At 41.6% G+C, this 13,527-nt stretch overlaps 1 protein-coding gene across 1 annotated transcript in view; it reads right to left on the bottom strand.

Moving 5' to 3' along the window:
* LOC126089203 (nucleolar complex protein 4 homolog A) overlaps nucleotides 1-13,527 on the bottom strand; it is a 146,094-nt gene that overhangs the window by 80,817 nt on the left and 51,750 nt on the right. Inside the window, exon 4 of the mRNA XM_049906893.1 lies at nucleotides 10,024-10,267. Coding sequence (XP_049762850.1) covers nucleotides 10,024-10,267 — 244 coding nt within the window. The remainder of the gene's footprint in view (nucleotides 1-10,023; nucleotides 10,268-13,527) is intronic.

Below are 13,527 nucleotides of genomic sequence, written 5' to 3'. Positions count from 1 at the left end.
CCCGAGACGTATACACCCTGATCACGTGCCGAAAACCGACTCCAGGAGGTAACAGAGAAGAGGGACACGCCTCATACTGGCGATCAAAGGAATCATCAAAGAAGGAGGCATAGGATGGGTGGCCATGCATGGCAGACAAACGGCATGCATACTTGCTGAGGAGAAAGTCATGCGGATAGGACGGTGGTAGTTCAGCAGCTTCAGCAAACAGACTCTCAATTGGCAATCGGGCTAGTATAAAAGGTGCCAGTGCGCAAACGGATGGTGGATAGTGTTGAGACAGCGTAAGAGGGATGGAGACACAGACACATAAACAAAGTACCCATAGTCGAGTTTTGAATGGACAAGGGACCGGTACAAACAGAGTTGGGTGGTTCGATTGGCACCCCGGGAAGCACCACTGAGGACATGTAGGTGTAATGAATCATAAATGGTGAAAAACTTACTCAGATGCAGTGAATTATTAATGCTGAGAGTAGTATAAACTGCCTGCGAGAACTGGACGTTCCATGCTATGGATGCACCTCTCTGGAATAAGTAACCACAGATGTATATTTGGGGACTCTGTGTGAAGTGATCGAATGTGTTTTACGTTGGAGAGATTTTGTTAATGTTGTTTGACGCTATTAAGCTCCATTGTGAATGTTTAGTTAGTCAATGGCACAATAAACAAATTCAAGAAAATAATATGCATTCAAGGTGTGTATTTATCAATTTATAAAAGATTTGACAAACATTCTTCAGACATCACATGACGTAGATCGATCGGAGGTGCAGTGTGGAAGGACAGTGCAAGCCTGCATCTTTTCACGGTCAATATTCTTCGAGAGACTATCTCTGAAGCAATAAACTTTTTGTTGATAAAAAAGTTAGACACATCAATCCATACACATCATACAACATAGCATCTAGTTGTGCTGAACGATCTTCATAGCAAAATAAAAATTTTAGCGATTTCAGATGGAGCAGTCCTGACGAGGAGTATCAGTGAGACTGACACTGCAGGACATATATCTAGATCTCCTGTGGAATTTAAAACCAAAGATTTATACTCTTCAGCTTTCAAAAGACTGAAGCTAAAACCTGAATAAAACCACTGTAAATCATAACTAAAAATACCAAAAATAAATAAGAAGCAGAGAATTTTCTTAAGTAAATAAATTAATTAAAATATAATAAATAGGACACTGAGGAACCGCGTACAGCGGGCTGCCAGGTAAGGCCCATGGGAGAACCAAGAGTGTTTCCTATTGAGCATGAGCCCCACGAATTTCATATTTTCAATGAATGGTAGGGCAACAGGCCCAAAATGTAAATATGGTGGGAGAGGCCAACTGCGCTGCCAGAAATTTATAAAGATGGTTTTGTCAGTGGAGAACCAAAAGCCATTGTCAATGCTCCGGGAGGAAAGATGATCAAGACATTGCTGAAGATGCCACTCAGTGAGACAGGTCTGTAGAGAACAGCAACAGTTGGAAAAATTGTCAACAAAAAGGGAGCTGGAGAAGCCTGACGGGAGACAGGCCATTATAAGGTTAATGGTGGAAGCAAAGAGGACAAAGCTCAGGATGGAGCCCTGAGGCATACCGTTTTCTGGATAAAGGTGTCCGACAAGGCAGAACCCACATGCACCTTGAAAACTCAGTCTTTTAAAAATTCCTGAAGGAAAGAGGGCAGATGGTCACAGAAGCCCCAGGCGTAAAGAGTATGGAGGATACCAATTCTCCAGTAGGTGTTGTAGGCCTTTTCCAAATCGAAAAATGTGGCCACAGTCGGGGATTTCCACAGAAAACCATTCATGGCATGGTTGGACAAAGTAACAAGATGGTCAACTGCAAAACACCGCACTCGAAATTCACATTTGCGAGAGTCAAGCCACCATATCAGCTGGGTATGAATCATATGTTCCATCACCTTGCAAACACAGCTGGTGACAGAAATGGGGCATAGCTCGAAGGAAGGTTTCTTTCCTTACCAGGCTTAGGTATGGGTATGATGGTGGATTCACACCAATGTCTGGAAAATTTGCCCTCTGCCCAGATGCGGTTGTATGTCTTAAGCAGAAAGTGCTTGCCCGCAAGAGAAAGGTGCTGCACCATCTGAATGTGGGTGGTGTCTGGCCCTGGGGCAGAGGAACGGGATGAACTGAGAGCATGATCTAGCTCCCTCATAGTAAAGGCAGCATTCTAGCACTCATGTTTCGGATAAGAGAAGGGTATCACCCGAGCTGCCTCCGCTCATTTCCGATCGAGGAAGGCAGGGCGATAGTGGGAAGAGCTCGAAAAGTCCACAAAATGGTGGCCCAAGGTGTTGGAGACGGCAATAGGGTCTACAATGACATTGTCTTCTACTGTCAGACCAGTAACTGGGGAATGGATCTTGGTCCCAGAGAGCCAGTGGAGGTTAGCCCACATGACAGGGGAAGGGGTGGAACTTGTAAAAGAACTAGTGAATGAAATCCAGCTAGCTCTTTTGCTATCCCGAAGAATGCAATGACACTTTGCACGCATTTGTTTAAATGAATGCAGTTTGCTATCGTAGCATGACAGGTAAAAATGCGGAGAGCACGTCCCCGTGCGCAAATTGCGTCGCGGCATGCCTCAGTCCACCAAGGGACTGGGACACAATGTGGTAAAGAGGAAGTGCGAGGAATGGAATGTTCTGCAGCAGTAAGGATAACGTTTGTGAGATATTCCACCTGGTCATTGCAACTGCGGAAATCTTGTTCTTCGAAGGTCGCCAAGGTCACCAGGGAGGAGTAAAGCTGCCAGTCAGCCTTAGTAAGCAGCCATTTGGGTGTGCACGCACATGGGGTAGGAGTCAGCAAACGGATAGCACGAGGGGAAATGTTCAGTCGAGTAGGTGTCAGAAAGAACAAGCCAATCAAGGGGAAGGGCAAGCTGGGCATTGCAGAAGGATAGGTCCAAATGGGAATAGGTGTGTGAGGAGGCAGAAAGGAAAGTGGGTGCTCCAGTGTTAAGGCAGAAGAGGTTAAGTTGGTTAAGATGGTCAGCCACGAGGGCACCTCTCTGACAGGTCCTGGGAGAACCCCAAAGGGGATAATGCGCATTAAAGTCACCGCGTAGCAAAAATATGGGAGGGAGCTGCCCAATAAGCTGAAGGAAGTCTGCCCTGGTGACACTGAATGATGGAGGGACATAAATGCTACAGGGGGAAAAGGTCAGTGGGAAGGAACAGGCGAACTGCCATAGCTTGAAGATGAGTAGTCAGGGAAATGGATTAACTATGAATATCATCACGTACGAGCAGCATGACACCCCCATCAGATGGAATGTCAACCTCAGGGGAAGGTCAAAACGAACCAATAAGAAATGTGAAAGCTGAAAGCGGTCGTAAGGGCACAATTTTGTTTCCTGAAGGCAGAATACAAGGAGACGCTGCAATGCTAAAACCAGCTGTAAATCCTCTTTTTGGGACCAAAGGCCGCGAACATTCCATTGGAGGAGAGCCATGATGAAGAGATGCAGGGGTGTTAACTCGGTGGCTGCCGAGTGCCAGACTGTGATGAATCACCACTACAGGGCACAGAAGCAGGAGGATCCTGCTCCATGGGGTCCACAGAAGTATTGGCTTGCTTATGTGGTCAGTCTGTGGAGTCCAATGCTGAAAAATGGTTGGTGGTGTGCATCGGTGACACAGAGGCCACCTGTGCTAAGTTATCACATGGCGACACCGTCGAAGAGGATCTTCAAGTTGGCGAAGGAGAAGACCATTTGCCTTTGGTGGACTTCTTTGAGCCTTTCCGGTTAGAGGAAGATTCAGGGGTACTTGGCTGGAACGATGGAGGATGTCTTCGTGGGAGTACTTCTTCTGTTCTTTCCAGTCTACCGATTGTGTAGCTGGTGGCTTCACCTCTTGAGGCGAGAGTCCGATGGCTTGTAGCACAACTGAACGGGGGGATGGCAATGCTACCTTGACACTGGGCATTTTCACAACCTCAGAGCTGAATTGGACATCACATGTCCGCATGGCCATGTCCTTCATGGGTTGAGGGGTAACAAGAACAGAACTATAGGTGCCAGACGGGAGAACACAGGGTTTGTGACTAGCCAATAACTTGCAAGTGACTGGGTAAGGCACTTCTTCCTTTACCCAGATCTCTTGGACCGCCCGCTCATCAAGATACATAGGACAATCCTGAGAGGTGGCAACATGGCCGCCATTGCAGTTGATACAGTGGGGAGGAGGAGACGGACAGTCACCCTCGTGCACATCCCTACCACAGGTGACACATTTGGCTGGGTGTCGACAAGACATTCTAGTGTGGTTGAAATGATGACACTGGTAGCGGCACATAAGGTTCGGAATGTATGGCCGGACTGTGATAATTTCATAGCCTGTTTCAGTCTTGGATGGAAGCACCACTCTATCAAAAGTGAGAAAAAGAGTGCGGTTGGGTACTAAAAAGGAATATACCATTTTCATTACACGATAGACGGCACTGACACACTGATCATATAGGTAAGATTGGATTTCAGCCTCAGTAAGACCATCGAGCAGCCTAGTGTAAATGACACCACAGGAAGAATTAAAGTTCTATGGGCCTCCACACGAACAGGGTAGCCATGGAGAAGCAAGATGACAAGAAGTTGTTGTGCCTGAGAATCAGAAGTAGTCTCCAAAAGCAAAGTGCCTTCCCATAAAAGAGAGCAAGATTTCATAGGGCTGGCAATTGCTTCAACACCTTTCTGAACAATAAACGGATTTACCGTGGCAAAGGACTGACCGTCTTCAGTAAATGAGACCACAAGGAACCGTGGTGCAGCCAGAAGGGTCTCTGAATCATTAGCCTCATTACCTTTACCTTTAGGAGACGTTGATTGTGAAGATGACTGAATCATTGCGAGAAAATACCCCATGATTGCCAGTGTCTCCAATGGGATGCTCCTTCCAACTGGGGGCCCCCTTCACATGGGGGTGCATCCGCCTTAGGTGATTGTTCACATCTCCCGAACACCTGGCAGAGGGACCAATTGGCAATTTGGGAAGGCTGCAACTCAGGCAGTCACCCCTCCCTGGGATTGGCCTGTACCACGGGGTACGTGTGAACCCTACCTGTCAACTTGAGGCTGAGAATTACGTATTACCCAGTCACTTGTTACACGACAGATATGTGGACCAGCCTTCAGAATCGCACATAGAGGAAGAAGAGAAAGAGGAACCTCAAACATCGAAGCGGAGGAACGAGAGGAGAAGGGAAACAAAGAAAGTAAAATGGAGGGAAAATACAATGCTGAGACTGTTCTTATGTCAGCGACAGACATTGCAGAACATTTCCAATAACACCCCAGACATGTTCCCCAAGGAAGGGGAAAAAGAATAGCAAGAGGATAGACAAAGCTGGGGCCCTGTGGTAGCCAAGCACGAACCCGCCAGAGACTGGCCAGCCCCCTGGGGGATCCAGTGGTGGGGATAAGGAAAATGCACAGGGCAGGGAGGGGAGGGGATACCATGTTGGGGTAAGGAAATGTGTAGTGTAGCTTGTGGGAGGGACTAGTGATGGTTGAGGACAGTGGGGTTATGGGAATGTAGGATACATTGCAAAACGATTTCCCACCTGTGCAGTTCAGAAAAGATGGTACTGGTAGGAAGGATCCACATGACACAGTCTTTGAAGCAGTCTCTGAACTGAAGCACATTGTATTGGACAGCGTGTTCAGAAACTGGGTGGTCCAGCTGTTGCTTGGCCAGTTTGCCAGTGGCTATTCATGGAGACAGACAGCTTGTTAGTCAATCCTCCACTCCATCTTCAACCCAAAATTTGGACCTCAACCTAAAGGATGGTCACATCAGTACCTCTGTTTTTATTCAATCTACCACCCATCCACTAGCAGAACCTCCACTTCCGAAAGCTGTCATCCATTCTGTACCGAGAAGCACCTTGCATACAGCCTAGCCATCCGTGGTTGTTAGATCTGCAGTGACGAACAGTCTCTGTCCAAATACAGGAAGGGTCTTACTGAGGCCTCTATAGACTGAAATTACACATCTAACCTTGTTCAGAAACAGATCTCCTGTGCCTTGTCTCTCCAGTCACCAACCACTTGTCACACACCCACCACCTGCCCACAAAGGAGCAGAACCATTGTGACTCAGTGCCGTCCAGGACTGGAGCAACTAAACACATTCTCTGACAGGGTTTTCACTATCTCTTGTTGTGCCCTGAAATGGGGAATACCCCACCCACTATCCTTCCCACCCCTCCCACATTGGTATTCCACCACCCACCAAAACTACACAATATCCTTGTCTATTCTTGCTCTACCTCTGCCCCCAACCCATTGCCTCATGGCTTGTGTCCATGCAGTAGATCAAGATGCAAGACCTGCCCCATACATCCTCCCACTACCATGTACTCCAGTCCAGTCACAGGCATCCCCTATCCCATCAAAGGCAGCACTACCTGTGAAAGGGGTCATTTGATCTACAAACTAAACTGCACGATGAATAACAAGCTGTCTCTTAATGTGAATGGTCACTGACAAACTGTAGTCAAGAGACAGCTGGGCCACCCAGTTGCTGAACACGCTGCCCAATACAATGTACCTCATTTCAATGATTGCTGGATCCTTCCTACTAACACCAGCTTTCCTGAATTCTGCAGGGAGAGCTCTACCTGCAACATATTTTACATTCCTGTAGCCCCCTGGCCTCAAATCTTCACTAGACCCTGTCCTGTACTTATCTATCCCCTTCCCTGCTGCAACTCCAGCACAACATACTGTTTCGTTCCACCAACGCATTCACTATTCCTTTTCACCTTCAATATGTCTCCTTTTCCTTCCTCTCACACCTTCCGACAGCATCTACCAGCATCTACCGTGCATGATACCTCAAGCTACACTATATGTTCCCCCACCCCACCTTGCTAGCCCTTCCTATTCCTGCACCATGCCTTCTCCTTACCACCACCACCAGACTGATGCTTCCATCATGCACAGTTACAAATCAGTCTGGCTGCAGTGGCCAGAGACAGTGGTCACGTGCACATTGTGCTTGTGTGACTGCGTGCAGGCTTTCTACTTCAGAAGAAGACCTTTCGGCCAAAAGCTAAAATGTATGGCAGTCTTTCTGCTGTGCCTGTTTGGGACTCGAAGTCTCCTCTCTATGGTAAGTAGCAATCTTTTTCATAAAATTGTTGCTAATGCATGTTTTGTTACATTTAGATGCAAATAAATAAATAAAAGTAATTAAAAACAAAAGGACATTATTTTTATTAAAGATTACAATGAACACAAGACTTTTGGTGGTGCACTAGCTACAGGTGACTATATAAATAATTTATATTTTAGAGCTATGTTGTAATGCTTTAGGATATTGCTCTCTGGGCACCTAGCTTCAAATTCTCTAAGAACAACGAAAAGTGAAGAGAGCCAATCAGTAAGGTCCCCTTGGTACATCTGTTCTTTTAAAATATGGTATACCAAGTTCCTATGGTAACCGGTGCGCCTCCCTGTCAAAGGAAAATACATCATACTTAATATCATTCACCTTTTAATCACATTGCAGTACGGAGTGCATATCTCGGTTGAATCTGTGTAGTTAGTTCCAGTAACTGTAACTTGTTGCTCTTCTGCTTTTATCAGTCTCTGTGTGAGGTGCACAACTTGCTGTAATTGATCCTATTGTGGCCAGGTGGTGCATTACTGAACGAAGACAATGGGCCACCACTGGTGTTACATTTCGTCAGAGTTATCGACTCAGTCGGTATCCAGCTTTCTGGCACTTCAACGTGCTTGCACATTGTGAGGGGTCGGGTCTCAAGTGGCAGATGGACTTTGATTAGTTTAACAACAAATCATACATTTCCATATGAGATCTGGATTCTGCACTGTTTTCGGCCAGTGATACATTACGCAGTCACAACAGCAAGAATTACAGCATGTTGTGCGTCTCACACAGAGAAGTAAGGAATGAAAGACACTGGCTCATCTGGATCTTGGGAGTCCAAAAAGTTTCTCAGCTGTTTTCATGTGGATCCAGAAAATATCCCTCCACCAATGATATCTGAACTCTATCGAATACAGCTACACAAAACTTTCATTGACAGACTTCACTCAATAGATTTTTCCCCTATCTCAGTAATGAGAAGACCTATATTGGCACTCGTAGGTAAATTATCCTCAGGCAGCTTTTAACATGAGGCCCCTCTGAGAACTTAAAACATTTCATTTAATAGAGAATTCGTAACTCCCTGTCTCTTTAAAACATGACAATGGTGCCCCACAGGGCATTCTTTGAAGTGTGCCTATTTTCCTTCCTTGCTTTTTAACTAACAACATAACATCCCCAGTGAAAAAGCTATCCTCTGTACTTCAATTTGTACATGATTTCTCTTTTTTCTGTTGTTTCTTACTTTCACAGTAACATGCCATCAATTGCAACTGACAATGAGCAGACTGGAAGAATGGGTGAATAAGAAATGTTTTGAGTTCATGGTGTGATACAATGAGCAGTTTGTGATCCAATTGTGTACAGATAACCATATACCTTCACACAGAGTGCATTATATATTTCAACTAGAGGTCAAAAGCAAATTCCAGTGGGGACCTGCCCCTTATTTTAGCTGATTGTGAGTTGAGTACATTAAAGCTTTCAAAATGTCATTTGCTTAAGCTTTTTGGCAGGAGGTTTTAGCATTGCAGACTGGTGAATTTCTTCTGTACTAGAATACTGAACAGTTAAGAGTACATAAAATTAGGTTACAATCCCTGCAGAATCATGGCTTTAATGTTCAACAAATTCAAAGCAGCAGTGGAACCCAACATACCAGGTGATCAAAAAGTCAGTACAAATTTGAAAACTTAATAAACCACGGAATTATGTAGACAGAGAGGTAAAAATTGACACACATGCTTGGAATAACATGGGGGGTTTATTAGAACACGCTAGATGCGTGAAAGATCTCTTGCGTGCATTGTTTGGTGATGATCGCGTGCTCAGCCGCCACTTTCGTCATGCTTGGCCTCCCAGGTCCCCAGCCCTCAGTCCATGTGATTATTGGCTTTGGGGTTACCTGAAGTCGCAAGTGTATCATGATCGACTAACATCTCAAGGGTGCTGAAAGACAACATCTGATGCCAATGCCTCACCATAACTCCGGACATGCTTTACAGTGCTGTTCACAACATTATTCCTCGACTACAGCTATTGTTGAGGAATGATGGTGGACATACTGAGCATTTCCTGTAAAGAACATCATCTTTGCTTTGTCTTACTTTGTTACGCTAATTATCGCTATTCTGATCAGATGAAGCGCCATCTGTCGGACTTTTTTGAATGTTTGTATTTTTTTGGTTCTAATAAAACCCCATGTCATTCCAAGCATGTGTGTCAATTTGTACCTCTCTATCTACATTATTCCATGATTTATTCAGTTTTCAAACTTATACTGACTTTTTGATCACCTGGTACATAAATTGATTGCTATGCTCACTTGTTTGAAAACTGCAATGCTGTCAAAAATGAGAGGTAATGGATATTTGAGGACATGCAGTACTAGATAAGCAAACTTGTAGGTAATTGCTCCTCAATAGAGTAAGTGACAGAATTATAAATATGTTAAAAATTCACAAAGTCTCTGTTACGAAAACAAAGTACTGAAAATATGCCACAGAAAAAAATTAAGCTACTAGAGCTCATCTGGATAAACAAGAATGGAGATGAATACAGAGAAGCACGTTACATTTCCTAGCAAGACATTTTTCAGCAACGGTCTTCCACATATTATCTGAGAAAGGTGCATACAACTATCAACAGTCTGAAGACCTCTTTAGTACAAGCAGGTATGCTTTGCTGAATATGAATAAGAGTACAGATGTAGAGGTTCATGATATAATTAATGGCACTTATGAACAGTTTGCAGGACATCTCTTCACATAATACTGATGCCAAGGTAAATGAAAACTTCTAGACTGCTTATCTTTATAAAAATAGCAGGTAAGCGTTTTAGAATTGTTAACTGAATTATAATTCTAGAAATAAGGACACAGGAAAGCAAACCTTCACTGCTGTATAGCAACAAAGTCATTTTTCCTTCCTCTTCCTTCCTTGGGATTGGAATTTTATCCAGTAATTCAATTAAGTTATTAAGAAAAATCTCGTTGGGTTTACTTTCCATAACAACTATTGAAGGAAGCACCTTCCAAGTAAACTGTAAGAAGTCTTTGCAAGATGTATATTCAAGTAGCCTGGTAATTAGTTGACTGTTTGCCCTCTCATTTGACAGAAGTTTGCTGATGATAAACTGTAAAAGAAGAGCACATATTTTTAAAATTTAAACATAATTTTAAAAGTTTGGCTGCTACCCAACATTCATAATGCTCAATAAAAAAAAGTAATCACTGTACTAAAATCTACCAAGAAGTAAGTCTGCTATTCATAGTGACAATTAAGTTTCACTTTTCTATATCTGAGAAGAAAGTATTTGGATAAATGAGTGTAGATAAAACAGTTAATATACAATGTGGAATGACAAAATCAGTTACACACATATTTCACAAAAATAAAATTATATAGATATCATTGAATTAATTGAACAAAGAACAGTAAAAAGGTTACAACAAAAATCTTTGTAGTATGCTGATCATGCAGTCTCCTTTTCTCTTCAAGAGAAACAGTTACAATATATGACATAGCTCCATTCAGCAATACTAAACAGTCCTCCAAAGTAGTACGTTCAGTCAACGATTTAACAATTGCAAATTTCAGGGAAAGCCTAGAGCAGTTAGACTGGGATGAGGTGTACCGTGAACCTGATGCCAATTTAAAATATAATTTATTTCATGACATTTTTGTAAATGCATTTGAAAACTGCTTCCCCAAGAAAATAGTTAAATATACTCGCACGAAACCTTGTAACAAACCATGGCTTACTAAGGGTATAAAAATATCTTGTAACCGGAAAAGGGAAATGTATCTGACAGCAAGAAAGAGTAGTGACCCAGAAACTATCAAACATTATAAAAACTACTGTGTTATATTAAGAAAAGTTATTAAAAAATCCAGAAGTATGTGTATCATGTCTGAAATCAGCAACTCTGATAATAAAATTAAAACAATTTGGAATATTATTAAAAGAGAAACAGGTCAACCAAGAGCACAGGAAGACAGTATTACCATCAAATTGAATGAAAACTTTACGAACAAAAAGTCAGAAGTTGAAAATATTTTTAATAATCATTTTCTAAATGTTGTGGATATAGTAGGATCCAGGTGTTCATTAGAAGATGCTAGGCTGTTAATGGAAGAGGCCATACCTATGCAATTTGATACAATTGAAAACTCACCCACTTCTCCCTCTGAAATTAGGAAAATAATAAACTTGCTTAAAAGCAAAAACTCACATGGAATTGATGGCATTTCCAGCAAAATACTAAAAGCTTGTTCTCAACAGATAAGTAAGATTCTCAGCCACCTGTGTAATAGCTCTCTGGAACAGGGCATTTTCCCTGATAGACTGAAATATGCTATTGTTATACCTTTGCATAAAAAGGGGGATAGATCTGATGTCAACAATTACTGTTCAATCTCCCTTCTACCAGCTTTATCCAAAATTTTTGAGAAAGTAATGTATTCAAGAGTAGCTTCACATATCTGTAACAATACAGTACTAACAAAATGTCAGTTTGGTTTCCAGAAAGGTTTTTCCAACAGAAAATGCCATATATGCTTTCACCAATCAAATTTTGAATGATCTGAATAACCGAACACCACCCATTGGGATTTTTTGTGATCTCTCAAAGGCTTTTGATTGTGTAAATCATGAAATTCTGCTAGACAAGCTGAAGTATTGTGGCATGAGTGGGACAGTGCACAAATGGTTTAATTCGTACCTAACTGGAAGAGTGCAGAAAGTTGAAATAAGTAGTTCTCATAATATGCAAAGATCAGCACATTCCTCAAACTGGGGAACTATCAAGAATGGGCTTCCACAAGGGTCAGTCTTGGGTCCTTTGTTGTTCTTAATATATATTTATGACTTGCCATTCTATATTAATGAAGAGGCAAAGTTAGTTCTCTTTGCTGACGATACAAGTATAGTAATCACACCTGACAAACAAGAATTAACTGATGAAATTGTCAATACTGTCTTTCAGAAAATTACTAAGTGGTTCCTTGTAAATGGACTCTCACTGAATTTTGATAAGACACAGTACATACAGTTCCGTACAGTGAATGGTATGACACCATTAATAAATATAGACCTTAATCAGAAGCATATAGCTAAAGTAGAATATTCCAAATTTTTAGGTGTGTCCATTGATGAGAGATTAAATTGGAAGAAACACATTGATGATCTGCTGAAACATTTGACTTCAGCTACTTATGCAATAAGGGTCATTGCAAATTTTGGTGATAAACATCTTAGTAAATTAGCTTACTACACCTATTTTCACTCGTTGCTTTCATATGGCAACATATTTTGGGGTAATTCATCACTGAGGAATAAAGTATTTATTGCACAAAAGCGTGTAATCAAAATAATAGCTGGAGTCCACCCAAGATCATCCTGCAGCCATTTATTTAAGGATCTAGGGATATTCACAGTAGCTTCTCAGTATATATACTCTCTTATGAAATTTGTTATTAACAACCAAACCCAATTCAAAAGTAATAGCAGTGTGCATAACTACAATACTAGGAGAAAGGATGATCTTCACTATTCAAGATTAAATCTAACTTTGGCACAGAAAGGGGTGACTTATACTGGCACTAAAGTCTTCGGTCACTTACCAAATAGTATCAAAAGTCTGACAGATAACCAACAAGTATTTAAGAAGAAATTAAAAGAATTTCTGAATGACAACTCCTTCTACTCCATAGAGGAATTTTTAGATATAAATTAAAAAAACAAAAAACAAAAAAATATTAAAAAAATAAAAAATAAAAAACACAAAAAATGAAAAAGTTGTTATATTAACTTAAGTATGTTGTTAAATTAACTTAATTATGTCATGTATTGGAAATTTGACTCATTCCACATCATTACGAAATATCGTATTCATGATCCATGGAACTAATATTAATCTAATCTAATCTAATCTAATCAGGCTGAACCAAGCAATGTCTTCAGCATAGGTCTTTGGCAAGCACTGTGGGAAAAATCCTGATAGCACCAAAAACTTTAAAATATGTTCCACATTTTTTCATAAAAAGTTTAAAATGAAGTATATGTCTCTCAGTACATCAACACGCAAAAGAGGCCAGTAATATGCTCACTTTGCAGCAAGGTAAAATAATGTCAAATTTGTGCCACTGAGATCACTGAGTCATAAACAGTAAACACTTTTGATACTTTTCTTGAGCAAAAGCAAAAATCTATTGTCATATATAGATTAAAAGAGAGCTTCCTCTTGTTATAGTGGGTTACTTCTCTTTGCCTCAAAGAATTGCTTCTCCTGATGACAAAAGAATCTCTGGATCATCAATAACTGCCTTGTCTGCAATGCTAGGTGCGCCAACTAACTCGACATGTGCTACCAAAATTTTCTGCTGATAATCTTG

This window comes from Schistocerca cancellata, chromosome 1 (genome assembly GCF_023864275.1).
Source record: "Schistocerca cancellata isolate TAMUIC-IGC-003103 chromosome 1, iqSchCanc2.1, whole genome shotgun sequence".
Taxonomy (NCBI): domain Eukaryota; kingdom Metazoa; phylum Arthropoda; class Insecta; order Orthoptera; family Acrididae; genus Schistocerca; species Schistocerca cancellata.
Note: the sequence above shows the minus strand (reverse complement) of the source record. Positions and strands in the feature narration are given on the sequence as shown.